At 56.0% G+C, this 19242-nt stretch overlaps 1 protein-coding gene across 1 annotated transcript in view; it reads left to right on the top strand.

The window, feature by feature from the left end:
• SFRP1 (secreted frizzled-related protein 1) overlaps window positions 1-17308 on the top strand; it is a 20322-nt gene extending 3014 nt beyond the window's left edge. Inside the window, exons 3-5 of the mRNA XM_010562967.1 lie at window positions 6-515; window positions 6901-6978; window positions 16986-17308. Coding sequence (XP_010561269.1) covers window positions 6-515; window positions 6901-6978; window positions 16986-17308 — 911 coding nt within the window. The remainder of the gene's footprint in view (window positions 1-5; window positions 516-6900; window positions 6979-16985) is intronic.
• Window positions 17309-19242: the final 1934 nt, after the last annotated feature.

The raw sequence follows: 19242 nt of genomic DNA on the forward strand, positions 1-19242 counted from the left end.
CCGCGGGGCCGGGCTGCGGGCGCTGGTGTCGCTGGCCGCCGGGCTGTTGGCGTGCGGCGGGGCCAGCGAGTACGACTACGTGAGCTACCAGTCCGACCTGGGCCCTTACCCGGGTGGGCGCTTCTACGCCAAGCCCCACCAGTGCGTGGCCATCCCCGCCGACCTGCGGCTCTGCCACAGCGTGGGCTACGACAAGATGGTGCTGCCCAACCTGCTGGACCACGAGACCATGGCCGAGGTGAAGCACCAGGCGAGCAGCTGGGTGCCGCTGCTCAACAAGAACTGCCACATGGGCACCCAGGTCTTCCTCTGCTCCCTTTTTGCCCCCGTCTGCCTGGACCGGCCGGTCTACCCGTGCCGCTGGCTCTGCGAGGCCGTGCGCGACTCCTGCGAGCCCGTCATGCAGTTCTTTGGTTTCTTCTGGCCCGAGATGCTCAAGTGCGACCAGTTTCCCCAGGACGACGTCTGCATCGCCATGACGGCTCCCAACGCCACCGAGGTCTCCAGGCCCAAAGGTAAGGCGTGAGCGGGGCTGCAGCCCTGCTCCTGGAGCTTTTGTCCGAGCTGATGGGGCAGGTGTTAGCCCAGGAGGGGCCGTGTGGCACCGAAGAGGGTCTTGCAGCAGGAGGAGGCTCACCTGAACTTTGCTTCTTGGCAGCAGTCCTCCTCCAGCCTCCGAGCGCTCTGCAAGTACTCCTGTCCTGAGGAAGGCAGGACGCCCTGCCAGCTCCTCGCCTCTGTCCTGAAGCCGAGCCTGGGGGCAGACGGTGTTGGGGCATGGCGGGTGCGTGACTGCTCCGATCCCCGCACTGGCACCAGGGCTGGGCTTCAGCCTCTGATGGACCAGGGCTCCGACCCTCCATCCTCCAGGTGCTGCACCACCCTGGCAGCAGTTTCTCTCCCAAGCCCGACTCCGGCAGGGCTGTTCTTGGCAGCAATAGGACGCGTAGTCCCCCACAGCAGAAAGGGCTGCCTGACTGGAGTAAACAGTGACGGTAATCCTGGTGGGGTACCCTGTTTCCCAAGCAGTCCTGGGGCGAGAGGCTGAGCAGCCGGTGGCTGAGCGTGCAGTGGAAATCTAGCCCTGCCCTCTCAGGTGAGCTGTGTGCTGGCAAGGGGGCAAGAGACTTATCAAGAAACAACTGGGCAAAGCGGACGTGGTTCTTGTTTGTTTCCATTACGTGCGAGAGGTCTGTCTGGTGCCACACTGGCTTGTTTGTGCGAGTTACAATAAGTCCAGCTTGTTGCTGAGAACTTTTGAAATCAATAAGTATCCTGGTGTTGCTTCAGTATTCTGCATCAGAGTACTTTGAAAGGCTGGCAGGAGGGATATTTGTAGAGGGAGAAGGCAGAGGGCTGTAGAAGACTGCAACGCTTTCCTGTGTACGGAGCTTCATTGAAAGGGATGGGTGCTCCTGATTACACAGTGGGATAGTGCAGGCACTCGGGAGGAACTTGGGGACAGGGGAGCTGTGCATGGGGCTGAGCCGTGGCTTCTGTGCTGTGTCCGGAGCTCATCTGGAGGGAAGGTCGCCCTGTACAGTGGCCGCTGGTGTGCAGTTACCTTTACAGACAAAGGCTTTATGTTGTGCTTGACTGGGAGCCCCCGCCCAGCCTGCCGGGGACTGTGCAGTGTTTTCTCCCGCTCATCCCAGCGGGACTCCTGCTTCAGGGAGCCCTTCAGTTACAGGGAGGAAGGGAGTGCATCCTGCAGCAGAGGGGTGACACTCTGGGGGTGTTCCCAGACGCCAGCGTGGGGGCACATGGAGGGCAGCGGAGAGCGATGGCTTGAGCAGGATGGGACAGTTGCTGCAGGGGGTCGGCAGGGAGGGACACCTGAGCTTGACACCCGCCGGCGCTGTACAGGGAACCTCTGTTGTGTCTCGGCAGTGGCATCCAGAGGCAGGTGGGGTGTGAAGTGTGTGCCCGTGCCGGGGGGTGAGGTTTGGTTGCTCTTGCTCCCAGGCACCCAGCCTCTCCCTAGGCAGCACCGACGGCAGTGCAGTCACTCTGGCTTCCTCGCTGTGGCATGAGCTTACTGATGTGATTGCTGGAGGAAGCTCTTTGTTTTCCAGGAAGGCTCTAAAGTCATCTGTCCTGTGTGAACCTAGACCCTTGGTCAAGACCGCAGTTGCATCCTGTGTTGCGGGTACAAAGGTCGCTTTTATTCCCCAGGGACTTGCAGCCAAGAATGCTCCTGGGGCAGCTGGGTCTGAGCTGCTTGCTGTAGAGCTGCCCCTTCCAAGGTCCGAAACAGAGTTTGAGCTGTTTGCAGGTCATTCATTTTAGAGACATTAATGACCCAAGACCTGGGAACAGTCTTCTAGATGAGCAGCATCTGCTAAGTTTTCCCTTGTGTAGTTTAACAACTAACTTTCTGATCACCTTTCAGACCTGTCTTGAGAGCAGTATTGGGGTGGGATGTTACTGCTTTCTTTTGGTGCTGCTAACGTGCCCATCAGAACAGTATTTGGGCACCTTGCTGTTGTTCACAGGCATCGCTAAATTGACTTTATTGCAAGGAATTACAGCAGCTCAGGTTTGAGTCCTTTGTGCACCTATTGGTGATCCTGTTTGGGGTGCAGAGAGGCCTCATTCTGCACAAACTTTAGGGTTTATGAACTTGTTCTTTGAGCGAACTGTAAATCGGAGCTGGGTGAGTATTGCAAGGAAGTATTACAGCCACTCAGATAAACCACTGTCTGCTAAATGGCTTTGCAAAACTTATGTCCCAAGCGCTTTTAAATGAGCAATTTGTTTGCAAGGATGTTTATGGAAAGTAAGTCTTTAAAATTGTTGTGCAAATGTGAACTCTCTTCAGCATTCAGTGGAAAAGTATAAGCAGCCATCTTCACATCCCCCAGCTGCTTGAAAGTGTTTCAAGAGGAAACCCTTGCATGTGCTGTATCTGAGCCGCAGCAGCTCCAGAGGTGTCAGGCCGAGCTCCCTGTGCCCATTGCACTGGCTGGGGCACTTTCCTGTGAGGGGATGAGCAATCTTGCTAGAAAACGCTTCTTCAAGGTGAGAAGGCCAGGCTCCTCAGTAATCTGCTGGGCTGGACCTGCTGCCCTTAGGTGCACCAGCTTTCATGGCGTTAACACTGGTTTGTGGCAGAGGGATCTGGCGTGTGTTCTTCTACGAATAACCTTTGGTTGGTGAAGATCCGCGTGCCGCTTATGCCGTGTGCTGGGATGCTCTTGCCCCAAACAGCTTAGAGTGAACAGAGCAAACTTAAAGTTAATTGTGACCACTGCCGTAACGTAAACCAACGCGGCGAGGTCTCCAGTGCTGGCGCTCCTGTTCCCGCGCTCTGGAGAAGATCCACGAGTGGTCTCCAGTGACGGCAGGGGCCAGACCCGGCGAGGTGCACGGCGCTTTGTCCATCGGCTGCTGGCACTGCCACCTCGTGCAGACGAGGGGTCCCTCTTGGTGAGCACGCTTGTGCTGCTGTGGTTCAGCCCTTGCCCCCGAACATCCCGGATCCTTCCCTCTGCCTGGGGCTCTGCCACGGGAGACCCTGTCCGCAGTTTCTGTGCATTTTTGGCTAGCACCAGCTCCTGGAGCCCCTTAGGTCTCGGGCACTGGGGTGTGTTTCCTGTTGATTCAAAGAGGGTCAGAACCCAGCAGTGTCCCCCCTTTTCTTTGGGCACTAGTAAGAACGAGCCCTTTCAGTATTTTTCCCCATTAACACCTCGAAATTGGAATTTGTTTCTGCCTCTCAAAGAGCTGACCTGCTGAATTCCTTTCTCCTTAAGCACGAGGCGGTAAAGCCTGCAGGCCCACAGGATGCATCAGGGGAGTTGCAGATTAATATAGCATTACACATTCCTTCTCCTGCCCCTGGAGTAAGCTGGCTCTAAAGCCAAGCATTAGAAAATGGTCAGCAGGGAAAAAGCGAGCTGGAAGCAGGCTAAGCTTGTGCTTGGAGTAGAGTTGTCAACTGCAGAAGATGGGTCCCAGCTGAACTGCGGCAGGTTAGGAGACGGGTGACTGTGCCCGATACTGCGAGCCGTGGCGGGGTGCTGCGGGGTGCAGTCTGGCCCGGCACGTGCCGGCATGGCTGCCGCTGGACCGCCGCAGTGGGGACCGCCTGAGGCGGGAGGAACCGAATCATGGCTGGGCTTCTTGTTGGCTCCTTCAGCCTGGGATCGTGTGGGAAGGGGAAGGTGAGGTGCTGGGCAGCGCTGTGGGCTGGAGGACGTTGGCCATGATGCCTCGGGAGGGCAGGCAGTTTTGGGATGGCTGTGGCTCCATGAAGCAGCAGTTTTCCTGGGGCACAGAGCTGTGCGGGAGCTGGTCAGGCCCCTGGTACTTGTGTTCCTGACCTTGGCGTGATGGGGTATCCCATAGGAGAGGAGCATTTCCCTTCCCCTCAGCATGGGATAGTCTCAGGCACGTCCGTGCTGCAATGGGGCTGCAGGAGGCAGGGCTGGAGGATGCTCCCTGCACGTGGAGCTGCCTGGCACTGGAGCAAGCACTGGGTGCCCGCTTGCCAGGCCATTGGGGTCCTCCCACCATGGGGTAGCATGCCGGGGGCTTTACCCCAGCACAGGGATTCGGCAGCCTGGCAGTGGGATGCGTGTGCAGGCGAGGCCGCTGCTCGTGCTGCGCCGCACGCCTGGCAGCGCTTGCCCTGCCTGGGGCGTCAGCAGAGCCACAGGGGAATGTCCTCTCCGTGGCGAGAGGGCTGGCAGACGTGCGCTGTGTTGCTGGTGGGAAGGGGACGGACGTGCTGCCCCGCAGAAGGAGCTGCCCAGGGCGGCTGCAGTGGCTCCAGCCCGCGTGGGATGGCTGCTGGCTCTGGGGCCTTGCCGTAGCGAGACGAGGGTCCCTGCCACCATGGGTGTGCTGGAGCAGTCCCGGGGGCTGCCTTAGCGCAGCTAAAACAAGGAACAATGACTCTTATTTTCCATTTTGGGGTTTGTTTTTTTTCCTTTGTTTGCCTGGAAAGCTCGTAGGCTGGACACAGCGGTGGCTTTCACATTGTTTGTCTGGCCCGCATAGGCTCGGCCAGTCTCCTAGCGTGCACTTTGGCTGCCGAGGCACATTGAAGTGCTTTGCACATTGGGTTGGTTGGAGATGAGCTAATGCATGGCACCTCGTTCCTGAGGGTGGTCCCCAGCGCAGTAACTAACTCTTGGCACTGCAGCAGAGACAGACCGCTGGGGCTGTCACCCTCCTACGAGCATCCCCTCTCCCTCATCATGACCTCATTAAATGTGCAGCCTGGATGGAAATATTCTGACTGCTGATTTTAAAAATAGTGTTGGAGACCTCATCGCATCCCCGAAGGCTGGCTTCTGCCTGTGTCACTCTAAGTTAAGACAGTAAAAGTGACAATTGCATGTTAGGGTTTTGGAAAAGGAAGTTACCCAGATGATGGGCAGCTCTCATGGGTACCGAGGTACCGGGAGTGGGACTGTTAAGTCGACTGTTGGGTGCTGTGAAGGTTGCCTTGTGACTTGCACGTCGGGACGATTGGAAGGCCAGTTGCTCTGCATGTGTGATTAATAAAGACATGGTGCATGACCCCAGGAATTAGCATTTGGCACAGAACAGATTTGGGGGGGTGAGAGGGGAAGAACAAGCCACAGAAAACAAATGTCTCGCCTGAAACCCTGTGGGGCATCTGTGACTGAGGAGACTCAACTCTGTGGTCGGCACGGGTCGTGGCCATGCCTCCCTCACCAGCCGTTCTGGCTCTGCACCCCTCTTGCTGGGAGACGTCTCTGTTTTTTCTGTCCAGCAACGCAGTGCATTTTGCCGGTCTGGCTGAGGGCTGGGGCGAGCATTCTGTCTGCACGCAGGGACCGGCAGATGTTTCACTGCAGTGCCGTCCCCGAGAATAACTCCCTTGTGTGGGAAAGAGCCCTCCGTTCTGCTGGACCAGGAACAGAAGCAGCATCTCCCAGCTCAGTAAATTCATCCGCCAGTAGCACAAATCTGCGTCTGTGCTGCTGGGTGGTCTCTGCTCCGGCTGGAGATGGGAACATGGAAACAGATTTTTATTCTCTGGGTGAAGTGAGCTTTCCTCCCAGGATGGATCCCGATGAAATCTCCTGGGCTGGTGTTCCCCAAGAGGAGGATGTTGGCCGCTGTCAGTGGCTGGTGAGCAGAGCTGGCTCTCCTCTGCTGGAGCCACGAGGCTGCCCCGCAGGCAAAAAAACTCCAAAAAGATAAGATGTCTGCTCTTGGGGTTGCGCTGGAGGGGCTTCTGGAGACGGGGCGGGGGGGGGGGGGCGCATGTGAGAGCTGTGCAGGTCCATCACCAACCAGTGCCGCCCCGGGGCAGGGTGGGAGGGAGGCAGGAGAGGGGCTTGCCATGCGATGCACGGGCAGCCTGTGAGGTGGTCCCCTGTGAGCTGGGTCATACCAGTCCCGAACTTGCCTGCCTGGCTCCGTGGTGGCTTCTGGCTGGGGCAGCCCCTCGGTGCGCGAGCCATCCCCTGGGCACCGTCCTCCTGCCATGCCGGGCTTTGGGCACCACATGCCCACCTTGGCCTGCCGCGCGGAGGGCACGTCAGTGGGCTGTGGGCCATGCCCCATGGCGAGTGGCTCCCCTCAGCTGAGTGCCTGGCCCTGAAAACCCCTCTCCTTGCCAGCACTGTCCTCTTGCTCTTGGCAGCTGCCTGCCCCTGCCCGTGCCTGGCCTTGGGGCTGCTGGCAGCACTGCAGTGGGGCTGGCAGGAGGCTGCCCACAGCCAGCACTGCCCTGCGAGCTGGTGGACGGCTCCTGACCCCTGGCAGGGTGTCGTCCCACGGGGCAGGGACCTGGGACCCCCATGGCAGGGTGCCTGGGGGCATGCTCCCCTCGAGGGCAGAGGTCTGACAGCCTGAGCAGCCCGGCTCTGTGGTGCTTCTTGAGCCGGCTCCTCACCACCTCTTCTCTCCTTTTGCCAGGAACAACCGTGTGTCCCCCTTGCGACAACGAGATGAAGTCGGAGGCCATCGTGGAGCACCTGTGTGCCAGCGAGTTTGGTAAGGAGGGGTGCTGGGAGCACGGGGGGACTTCCCTGGGGGGCACAAGGGCAGTGTGGCTCCTGTGTGGGCTAGATCCTGGACCACTGTGTTTTCCTGCCTGCCCTGAGAGCGGTGTGGCCAGCGGTGTGGCTGGTGTGGCCGCGTCGCCTGCGGGCAGCCGCAGTCCTTCCCCGAGGCGAGCGTGCCTCTAGATGTCAGTGTCGGTGCGCAGAGGCGGCCGCTGGGATGGGACGGGACTGGACTGGACGTGTCCGGGATGTGTCCGGGACATGTCCAGCTCCTGCAGCCAAGCACACCCAGGTACCGGGACAGCCAGGACCGGGACAGCGGGGTCCTGGTGGCAGTACCTGCACTCCTGCATCACCCTGGCTGCAGTGCTGAGCATCTCTCCTGCCCGCCTGGCGACATGCCGCCCGGGGACGAGGCCCCCACACGTGGGATCACCCGCCGAAGCAGCGGTGCTGCAGGCGGTGAGGCCCCGCTGCGAGCAGAGAACCAGATGGTGTTGGTCTGGAGTCTGAGGCTGGGGCAGAGGTGGCAGTGCCTGTTCTTTGGTGAGCTTGGTGGGGCTCGTAACTTAAGCCTGGTGTTCCCGTGCTTTGCGTGCTTGCAGGAATGATGTGTAGCATGGACTCTTACTCTGCTTGCAGTCATGAAGGGGCAAAGCAGCTTCCTCCTTCCCCCAGACTGCTTGTACCGCTGGGTTTCTTTTCAGCAGAGTTATGCTGCTCTTGTCAAGTCTAGGTGTAAAAACCCAAAGCCAGTCCTTGTCTAGCTAGGGCCAAGCAGTGAGCTTAAAAAATGCAGAGCTACTTGAAAGCTGTGTCCTAAATATATTATGACTGAGTAAGTGAGTCAGACAATCATAGGTAAACAGAACTTCATTTAAAAAAAAAGTATCGCAGGGAGAAATATTAGCTTTCTCAGATCAAACCCAGAATTAACTGGTTTTGACATCCTTGCTGGTGTATGTAACTTGCCCGGAAGGTTATTAAAGGCATATTGAACAAGGTGTGCATTCCTCGGGGATTAGCACTTGAATGTGCCCTGTGCCAGAGCGCACTATGCAAACCCAAACCTGCTCTGCATGCTGGCGTATTACCCTTTCTGCTGGAAATGAATTCTCAACTCTCCTGCAGATTTGGTATGCCAGAAGTCCTAAGTTCAGCGCAGACTTTTTCTAACAGGGAAAAGCATCGACAGGAACACCCATGTAATAGTTTCCCAGGAATGCCGGGTACTTCTAGCTGAGTCAGGTAACGGGCACGCAAATTTGGTGCGGCAGCCTGGCTGGGGAGCGGGATGTGCTGTTCACCCGACTTGGGCTGAGTGCTCAGACGTGGGTGAGCCCGAGCACCCTGAGCTATGCCCCAGGCAGGCGTGAGATGAGAGATGAGCAGGAGCTGTCCCTGCCCCACTGCACCCATGGGGAGAGACTGGAGGGAGCTTCCCAGCTGGTGGCCTCTGGGACCAGCGCACCTGGTTTGGGCAGGGACCATGTGCCCAGGTTGGCGGTGGCACGGAGGCATCGCCCCGGTACAGGCACTCTGGGATTGGGGACCGCTATCCTGGAGAAGGAGCGGGGGGCACTGGCGGGTTGCTGCAATACCTGTTGCCTCCCTGGAGGCGTGCGAGGAGCAAGCTGAGGTGGTGTCCCGCTGGTGGGCAAGTGCTGGGAAGGGAAATACAAGTTTAACCGCATGCTTGTCATCAGCCTCTGCCGCTAAATATCCTCCCCGTGCTCTGGGACAGTTACACAACGGGGAGCAGAGGCCAAACCAGAAGTATTCACAGCCTCGGTGGAGCGGCTTGAGACATTGACTTGCCCACAGAGTAAGTTAGTTATTGGGAAATTTTGTGGTGACAGCGTCCAGAGGATGGAAATATTTCTTGGCAGGCAGCTCCCTGGGTAGGGCTGCGGCAAGTGGCCAGATATAGTGTTACCGTGCACCGCGAGCAGCAGAAGAGCAGCAAGTAGAGGAGACCTCAGTCCCCGTGCCTACCCCCAATCAATCCAAAATGGTTGTGAAGGTTTTCACAGGAGCCTTCCTCCTGCTGTGGTTTGGAGTGGTGAGGATGGGTCCCCATTCCCAGGCCAGCCATGCTGTGTCCCAGCAGGGAGGGAGAGAAACGGGAGCCAGCTCTGCAGGCTTGGCTCGCCGAGAGGAGCTCCGCTCTGCTGAAGGGGCTGAAGGTGGCCCTATCTGCTCTGTCGGGGAGCTCGGTGGTGTCACTGAGTGCCCTGTGCCCACATCCAGGTGACAGCAGCTCGCACGAACACAGCTAGATTTGAAGCGGCTTGTGTGAGCCCTTGAGATCGCTTTAGTTGTAATGTCAAGTATCGTAACTGCATCGGCATGTCCACCTGACTCGCCTAGATCACCATATTTTTCCAGCCTTGTATAAAGTCATTTGTTTTCTCTGCCAGATCAGAGTCTGATGGTTTTTCTGACCATTGCAAGGAATTTGGGATCATTCTTTGTTCTGTGGATCAGCACAACTCCAACATGTAACTTTTTAAACATGTCAGAGCTCTTGCTGATGCTGAGGTTGCTCCCATTCCTCCTCCTTCCCACTCCTGCTTTCTCTTTTTGTCTCAGAAAGAGGTTTTTCATTTGAAAACAAGATGACCTCCCTGTTATAGAGAAGTCCAAAGGCAGCTGAGCAGGACACAGTGAACCATCACTCACGTGTGAACCATCACTCTGTCTTCGCAGTGGAAAGCTGGTTGTGTCTTGGATATACCTTGATTCCCCTGTTCCTCCCTGTCACCAGACTCAATCATGGTGGGAAGCTCACACAGCTGCCTTTGGTGTTTTCTTCCTTCTGTCATTGTGTTTTTCCGCCCCATCCAGGAGGGTCCTGGGTGCGTGTAGCACTGCCTCCAGATGTGCACAGTCAGTAGCCAGCTGGGGAGCTGGAGCAAGGGAAGAGATGCGATGCAGGTCTTACCTGTGATCTACAAGGGAAGGCAGAGCAGGGTGCTCCTGGGGATGTCTCTGCTGTGGAGAGCAGCCAGCAGAGGAGATAGTGACTTCAGGAAATTTTCTCAAAGCACAGTGCATGGCCCTTGGATCTTTGTTTAGTCTTGGGTGGTTACTGTCATGGGGTGATTTCTCAAGGAGAGCTGTTTATCTGGCACTAAAATAAACTCTCAGCCCTTCAGACTGAGATTTCTCATGCACATCCACCAAGGTAAACACTGGCAGCTGACAGGTTACAGATCCTCATCAAAGCCAGACACGTACAATAAATGTTTAAACTAACGTGTGCTGCACCGGGCAACTGTTGGTGGGTCCTGCACTGATTCCTGCAGTAACGTGACTTTGGGTTTCACCTACATCCCAGTGGCTCGTTACAGACAAGATGCGAGGAGCACGTTGCCTGCCACTGATGCGTGGCCATGCCAGGGTGGGAGGTGGCTGTGTAACAGCCCTGGGAGTGATGTTGGTCTCGAGAACAGAGAAGGAAGAGAGCTGCATCCAGCTGTGAACACAGGAAGACTGTAAAGAAAAGGGACCTTTCTTCTCTGGCCCGGGAGAGGGCCTTGGACAAGATGCTGGGGCTCGGAGTGGTGCCAGGAGACCGCCAGCTTTGTGGGCCAGCAGGACTCTGGGTTTGCATTTGTATGAGCAGTGGTGAATGTGGGCTCCTGGATGCTGGTTTGAGGCAGCTCCACTCCCTGCTGGGCTGCCAGCAGCTTGGCAGCTTCTCTGAGAGGACGATGGCTTTGGGGGGGCAGCATGTCTTGCTGTCCACACGGCTCTGGCCGGGGCTCACCATGCGATAGCCGCGCAGTGGGAGCGGTGTGCGTGCTCCCGTAACGCTGGCGAAGCAGTAGGCGCTGCCTGCCTGCTGCTGTGGCCGTCCTGCCTGTAGGCAGAGGGGACCTGGGTCGGCACTGCCGGAGGCACTCGGAGATTAGCTTCTCCTTTATTTCAGCAGCGTACAGGAGCTGCCTCCTCTCTTCTCCACCCTAGCCCTCCCCTTGGAAGCACCAGCCAAGTGCCCCCAGGAAAGGGGGAACGTTTTTGACCCAGCATCCCAGCATCGCACCTGTTTTGCTGCTGGTTTGGTTGCCCTAGCAGCAGTCCCCCGTCCCTGCGGTGCATGGCAAGGTCCTGTCGCGCCTTTGGCCGTGTGTGAGTGCTGCTCCACATCTGCCTGCCTGGGTGCCAAGGCTGGGAGCAGGCAGCAGAAGCATCGCCCGCGGCTTGGAGCGGGGCTGCGGGAGCACAGAGCCGAGGGTGTCAGCGAGCAGTGCGGGGACCCTTGTCTGGGGCACGGACCAGCTCGGGGTGCTGGGCCAGGTACGCGTGAGCTGATTGCAGTTTAGATTTTGGTGCAGCTCTGGTGCGCTGGGGGCAGCGATGGATGCAAGACGAAGCGTGAGATCGCTCTCCCGTGCCCCCCCAGCTGCCTCCCCCAGCCTCCCTGGGCTGCAGCCAGGGTTTATTTCTTCCTCCTTGTGCAGGCTGGGCTGGCCCTGGAGTTCATTCCTCTCTCTGTTTCTCTTGGTGATTTTATTTATTGTTTCTGCCCTTTCTCTGGGGTCTGAGGGGATCCTGCTGAACGGGCTCTCGCTGCACTGGAGACTGCAGTACAATCAATACATGCTGTTTATTTTGTCCGGTGACTGACAGCTCCTTGCCTGCAGCCTTCTCCTGTTACAGCCCTAATGTGTCTTCTGGCAGGTTTCCTCCTTCTGAGTGATTTCTAAAGGAAGGAGCAATGAGGCTGAAGGAACAGCAGAGCTTTCCCTTCTCTCACGTTCCCTTCCCTGCCCCTGAGGTGCTGCAGTGGGGCCCCTGTCTGTGCAGGCAGGAGAACAGCAGAGACCACGTCCCAGTCCCAGGCTCCTGCATGCTGGAAAAGACGGGTCAGAGGTGCCTGTGGGGGGCACAGTCATGGTGGGGGTGTGTGGTGGTGGACGGTGAGCAGGGTGCAGGGGCTCGTGAGTCTCAGCCTGTGGCCGCCCCGGTACAGCGCAGTCCTCAGAGACGTGGAGAGGGTGCCCGAGCCCTGGTGCTGGTGTCGGGGAAGGAGGGTGCTTTGCTCTCAGGCGGTACTAATGCGGTGCTCCCGGTTTGCCTGGGAGACTGTGTTTCCTCTTTCCCCATGCTGGGTGTGGGACTGGAAAGCTGGAGCTGTAGCGACATCGATAAGAATTGTTTCAAGTGATGAAACGTGAGTTGTGCTTTGTCAGGCTGGACCCCAACCAGCTCTGCGGGGCCTTTGCTGCTCTTGGAGCTGCTGCTGCCAAGAGTAATTTCACTCCAAGTGAGCAAACACTTTCATATACCCTGTTTCATATTAGTAGAAATAAAAAAAGACATTTTTCCATTTCCAGCCCTCCCTACTCTCTCTGTGTTAGAGATAGCAGAGCTATGCTACCATCTGATAGGAGCCGTTTGTAGTTGGGGCCAAATTCGTGGCTTGGTCTAATGGGGGAGCATCACCCCAGGCTGGGGTCTGACCCTCTGCTAATGGGAGCTGTGGCTGGTGATGGGGCAGCTGCGGATCCGGAGCCGCTGCTGTCCCTCTCGCATGTCCTCTCTGGGCATCCCAGAGTTGGAGCAATCCAGAGGGAAGCGCAAGGCGGCTTCAGTCTGCAGGAGAGGAGGACCTTGGTGGGGAAAAGGCTGCCCATGCTGACCTTCTCTTCCCAAGTCTGATGGTTGCTGGTGGTGTGGTCCTGCTGGATGACGCCTTGGGAGAAGGAAGGACTGGTTGATGCTGCGGTGTGGCGTTGGGAGCAAGGATGCTGAGGGAAAGCTGGTTGTAGCTGCTGGCTGGTGCGTGCAGTCTCTTGCAGGAGTCTCTGCGCTGTTCAAGGGTGGTGCAGCTATGTCTAATTCTCGTGCTGGCACCTCGCTGTGGCGGTGGGCAGGGTCTGGTGAGAGGGTCTGTGCCTATGCTGGGCGTTTGGTGCTGGCTTTCCTGGCCGTGGCAAAATGCTGACAAGTGGCTCGTGCCTGGGCAGACATCAGCTTCTTGACATGGGACCTGAGCAAGGGCAAGTGTGGGTTTAGCACCCCGGGAGGATTTCTGCTGTTGTAAACACAACATGGCTGAGAGCTGTTGAGTCCCAAATTAAGTCCTGAAATCTGCCTTTGTTGTGTTTTGTTTTTTCCCTCCCAGCCTGAGTAATGCTTTCACTTCTGTGTTTTCTGGGAAGAGCCTTTGAAGTGGGTGGCTGGACGCTGGCTTGCGCTAGAGGTCTCCTGCCATGACTTGCCTGCAAGCAGACGTACTGGCAGCACTCACAGGGAGGATGTTTTGGGACCACGTACGGCACGAAAAGTAGAACCTCTCCCTGTGGAGGAGTCCCCCTCTGCTCTGAATGCCGTCAGCCGTACGGGCTGAGGGGAGAGGAGGGGAGACCCTCCCGCTTGGCCAATCCCACATGACGGGGAGGGTCGTCCCTGTGGGAATGGATGTCCCAGAGGGGTGTGGAGCATCCCTGGGGATGCTGCTCACCTCCCGCCCCAGCACTCAGGGGCTGCAGTCCCGTCACCATGCTGCGCCGGATCCAGCACTGTGTCTCGGCAGTGCTGGCAATGTTGCAAGCAGAGCTGAGACAATGCCTGGCTGGAAAGGGCCTCCCGGGTTTTATGGGTGGTCCTGGCTGCAGCTGGGACGGCGGAGAACGGGGCTCCTCTGCCATCACCTCTCTTGTGGTATGACCGGGAATTGGCCCCTGGTCCCACCGGTGCTCCTGTTCATAGGAAAGTTCATGGTCTCTCCACAGCCCCCGAGGCTGCAGTCGGTCTATGGGCACCGGCAGTGGAGGGAGCGAGGGCCTTTCCGTGTGAGTGCATCAGCCAGTATCTTCAGGAATACGGCGGACACTTCGATTAACAGGGGCTTGGGTGAAAGTGGAAGGTGTTGAGTGCGTTAGGTGAGGAGGTGCGGTTGCAGTTGAGGGAGGGAGCACGGGTTTGATGAGAGGTTGTGCTGGAACGTGTGTGTATCCTGTGAGAACGAAGGGGAAGATGGGCTTGTGGCTGCCGTGCTTTCTCTGCAGCGACGCAGAGCCGCTGCAGCGTGTGGGCTGGGGTGGGTTGATGCTGCAGCTGATGCTGGGGCAGTCCCACAGCCATGGCGCAGGCAGGCTGCGGCTGCAGGGCTGGGAAGGCTGCACACACTTGCATGCTATGAATAACCCTCCAGCTCTCTTCCTGGGGTCAGCTCCCTCCTGGGAGTGACGGCTGAAGATTTTGTCTGTGCGAGGAAGCGCATCCTGGGGTCTCGGAGGCAATTTTGGCTCTTCTGCTCGGCGCTGAGACAGATTTGGTGTGGTGCGGGGCGGGGGGGAGCAGAAAGGCCAGGGCTCCCAGGGAGGAAGCTGTTTGCTTTGGCAGCTCATCCGATCCTGGAGCCAAGACTCAATCTGTCCCGCTCAGGCCTTTCTCCTCTGCCTGCCCGCTGCTGGGGTGGAGGTGTTCCCGGGGCCAGGGGGATGCCAGGCGAGTTGCAGCAGCGGCAAGTCACACGATGGTACCCCCCCTGCCAAATCCTTTATGTTTTAGGAAAGCCACAAGCCGAGAGGCTGCCTCCCGCTGCGTGGTGTTGTGCTCTCAGAGCTGGGTGTGCAGCCGGGAACGAATGTGCCCTCAGGCGTTGCTTTTCTGATGTGCGTGGAAAATGCCAGAGCTGCATTTCTGGCCCCACTGCTGTGAAACGTGGCTTTTGTGCCCCGGAGTCTCTCCCTGAAAGCAGGTCTGAGCTTAAGGAACACAGCCCAAGCAGGGGAGCAAAGGGAGACTGGGGAGCCAGGTTGCTGGCAGAGGGGTGAAAACTGAGCAGTGAGTATGATGCCTTTTGGTGTTTTTCACTCGTGTGACTGCTTAGTCCACAGCAAGGCAGCTGAAAGTTGGTGGTCCGTGAGCCAGGCTGCATTTTACCTGCGTAGCACTGCAAATTCCCTCTGTTGCCGATGACAAGAAGGGCATCATCGCTGGGAAGAGCAGAGTCCTACACAAGCTATTTGCACCCCTGGTCAGCCTTCTTGCTGGTCCTCCTTGGTGTTACCTGATCTTGGCTCTTTGCACGATTGAGGTTTGGATGAGTTTTTAGTTCATGTCTGGGTTTATGGCTCACCTGTGCAGCTCCCATGCTCCCTGAACTTGCTTCGCTGGCAACAGATACCTGATGCTGTGCGGGGAAGGGAGAGCTGTGAGCTCCCACAGCACAGGATTACCAGACCCTCTTTGTCTTCCACAGACTATGATACTTGGAGTAGAACAGCACCTCTGCTAGCTGCCAGATTGTTTTCTTCCTCTAGCAATAAGGATCTAAAGTTGCAGTGATCACAGCAAAGCAATTTGCAAACAAGCCATTTTGAAAAAGTCTCTTGTTACTGATATTATACCATTCCTCCTGCACTGGCAACCACTGTGCTTAGTGCAAGAGTTCAAAGGCAGAACGGATAAAGAAATCAAGGCTCACATTGAGGGATGCTGCTGCTGCTGCCCAGTTAATGTCATGGAGCTTAGAGCTGCCTGGAAACGACTTGCTTCATTTTCCAGATTTGTTGCAAATTGATCTAGTTCAGTGTCTTTAGCTCCTTAAAGCTTGAGTCTCTTTAGCTTCTTAAACATCCTGAATTTGGAAAACAGATGGAATGAAAATTTCACTTAGGTTTCCAGCCCTGGATTACTTTCTTGTACAGTAACAGTATAACACGACAGGGCTTTTGGCAAACTCAGCAGGCGTTTTTGGCACACGGGCAGATAAATACCATTACTCCTGTTGCCAGTGCAGTGGCTGGGAGCATAAGGGTAATACAGAGAGACTCTGCTGCCTTCTCAGGATTGTCATCACGCTGTCCTACTGCCATTCATGTCTGGAATGGTGAGCAGAGCTGCCATCCAGAAAGCAATGTGTGTTCATTGCTACAAGTTCCAGCAGAGCAAGACTTCAAGGAACGATGTTGCGGGGACCCGTCTCCCTGCCAGAGCCAGAGGCTTCTGCATGCCGTCTGCTGCACATGCTCCGAGAGTCAAATGAGAAGGGACAGCAGACAATTAATCACCTATCCGAGCACTGTTTATCTGCAGCTCTGAAGTAAACTCCCAAATGATGCAAATATGTTAGTAATTTTTGGCCATATGTGCTTTTCCCCAAAAAAGAGGCAGAGCCAAATGGCACAGAAGTGATACTTTAATGTACAACATGTTTTCATCATTTTTCCCATGTACACTAAATTCCTCTTCATGGTCATGGCAAAGGAACATTAATTTTTTTTTTTTTTTGGGTTGCGATTAACTCGGGAAAATGCTGAACCCAAAGAGGGAAATATTTTCCGTGGAAGTTGTATCAGATTAACTCCTGTTCTCCTGGGGAAGGTGCAGGCGTGTGGCTGCTCCGTGTGGCTCTGCCTCCTGCACACGGGTCCTGTAGACACGGCTGTTTGCCAGGGGCCTTCACTGCTCGAATATAGAGATGTTCAGTGCCTGGAAACTTGTTTCATGGGCACCAGAGAGCCAGGAGTGACTGCAAACAAATGCTTGAGAAGCCAAGTTGACCTTTTAAATGGCCCTTTCAAGAGTCTCTCCATGCGTCTAGAGCCGGGAAATTACCTTGTTTACTCAGCTAACGTTTTGCTAGCAAAGAGCATATTGCCGGCTGAACAAGTCTCCCTCTCAAATAAAAAGCGCCCGTCGTGCTTTGCTGAGGGGAAGGGAGACAGAGACGTCAGTGTTTTACCTTGATGCTCTCCTGGGCGCGGGGATGGCTCTGCTTCAGGCACGAAAGTTTTCGTGTCATGGTCAGTGGGCCAAGTCATTGCCGGGGTGATGCCGCAGAGGGGGGAGCAGGGGGACGCAGGGGCAGTGGTGCAGTTTGCTGGGTGTCTGCGGCTGGGCAGGGCGCTGCTGCCGTCCTGGGGTGGGGGTGCCGGTGCCCCCTCACCCCCCCACCTTGCTTAGCAAAGGCTTTGTGCCAGCGAAGGCTGCTCAGGAGTTGTTTTGTTTTTCCCCTCTCTCTGGCTTGTTTTTCAGCTCTTAAGATGACCATAAAGGAAGTGAAGAAGGAGAACGGGGACAAGATGATCGTCCCGCGGAAGAGGAAGGCATTGAAGCTGGGGCCCATCCGCAAGAAGAACCTGAAGAAGCTGGTGCTGTTCCTGAAGAACGGGGCTGACTGTCCCTGCCATCAGCTGGACAACCTCGGCCACTACTTCCTCATCATGGGCCGCCAGGTGAAGACCCAGTACCTGTTGACGGCCATCTACAAGTGGGACAAGAAGAACAAAGAGTTCAAGAAGTTCATGAAGAAGATGAAGTCTCCCGACTGCCCGACGTTTCCGTCCGTCTTCAAGTGATGCGGTGGGCGGCGGGAGAGCCGCCGCCTGGACCTCGCGCAGCCTGGCATGGCGGCTCGGTCTCGCTCCTCTGCAGCGGGGATGCTGGAGCCGAGCCCTCCTGCTCCTCCCTCGTGCTCCTCGGAGCTTCCCTCGCCAACCCCAGCCCTCCCACCTCCCTGCTGCTGGCATTTGCCTGATCGCCTGGGCGTGCGAGAGTGATGCCCATGCACCAAACAGTCGCCGAGGTCACACGCCATTTACATCCGCAATATCCAAAGACCTGTTGCTGTACAGATAGGTACATTCATTTAAATAGCAGCTATCAGGTAAAGAGGGCAAGCAGAGGGGTGCGAAGTTATGTCAAGAGATTACACGCTTGCAGAAAGGACCCTCGTGACCACGTTACTCCCGTGTTCATGGCTGCAGGATCGCCCTAAATTAATTCCTGTTTGAACCAGAGCCAGCCAATTAGAAAAACATCCCATCCTCACCATAAAAGTCAATGAACGAGTAGTGGAGAACCCGTTACAATCTCTGATAAAACCTCCTAATAGCTAATTGCCCTCACTGTAAAAAAACCACACCATTGTAGTCTAAACCTGCTTAGTTTAAGCCTTAACCCTGGGGTCGTTGTGATACCTTGTTTGGCTGAATCGGGGAGCCATCCCTTACCAGCATCTCTTGGTACGTGTCACCGGGATGCCTGCCCTGGCCTCTGCCGTGCCAAGCCGAGCTGGGTGAGCCCCTCGAGCCTGGCGCTGTGCTGCTCCTTCTCCAGCCTTTGGGTCCCTTGGGTCCCTGCCTGGTTCGATGGTGTGGCAGCTCCGCTGTGGCCGCGAGGCCAGTGGCGGAGGGTGGGCTGCCTCCACCGGTGCCTCTGGCCTCGCTCGGACCCCCGGCTGCAGCAGGGTGCAGCTGAGCATCCCCTGCACTCATCATGCCTCCCGCATCAGCCTCCCATGGCAGAGTTCCTGTGCACGCGTGGCCGGTGCTGCTTGCGCCCAGATGTATAATTCCATTTTAGCCACGTGCAAACGCATACCGTTTGCTGGCCAGGGACTCCTGGTCGGGGGAGAGCTCACGGCCAGCTCCTCCAGCTTGTGTCACCCCCTAACTTGACCAGTGATATTTTTATAGTTTCTTCAGGCTGCTGGCAAAATACCAGATTGCAGAAGGCCGAGGACTTGTCCCTATGGAGCGCCACGGGAAACACATCGTCTCCATCTTTCCCTCTTTGCAGTCGCTGTGGGACCTATCAGTTTCTAGGTTTTTGTCTGTTTGATGTGTGACAACTTGGCTTTGTATCACTCTGGGTTTTTTTTTCCCTAATCAAAATGTCATGTTAGTATGAGGTCAAATAGTTTATGAAAGAAAAGAATATTTCATCCAAATGATTACATTTATCGACCAAGCTGAAACTCATTATTCAGTTAATTGGACAAGTTCTCTTTTCCATAGACTCGTATTGCTCCGTATTAATTATACCATCCTGCTTCCATTCAGTATTCTCATCAATCACGATTACTCTAAGAGAATGAATATCTTGCGACCTGAGATAATTGTGTTGTATTGCAGTTAAGTGAAATAACAAATCCTCATTTTTGAGGTTTAAACCAACCCCACTCAAAGCTGGTAAATTCATTATTCTTTAGCTCAGGAGTGCTGTTTATTCCCCACGTGGGGACGGAGCCGTGGACTTGATTGTAGAAGAATTCCATGAAGAAGCCAGGCGCACTGGGGAATGATGTTTCACGGCTAACAGAGAGATGGATTTAGGACGTGAACTCTGTAGAAAGTCCCACTAGGTTGTCTTAGACCACCATTTGTAGTAGTGTTGTTTCTTTGATGCAAAATTAATCACTGTAGATAATGTGCTTTATCAGTGAATTAAAGAAATAAATAAACCATGGGCTTTAACATCACACATTGATGAGGTGAAATGATGGGGAAGG

This window comes from Haliaeetus leucocephalus, unplaced genomic scaffold (genome assembly GCF_000737465.1).
Source record: "Haliaeetus leucocephalus isolate CR32 unplaced genomic scaffold, Haliaeetus_leucocephalus-4.0 Scaffold162, whole genome shotgun sequence".
In the NCBI taxonomy this organism is placed as follows: domain Eukaryota; kingdom Metazoa; phylum Chordata; class Aves; order Accipitriformes; family Accipitridae; genus Haliaeetus; species Haliaeetus leucocephalus.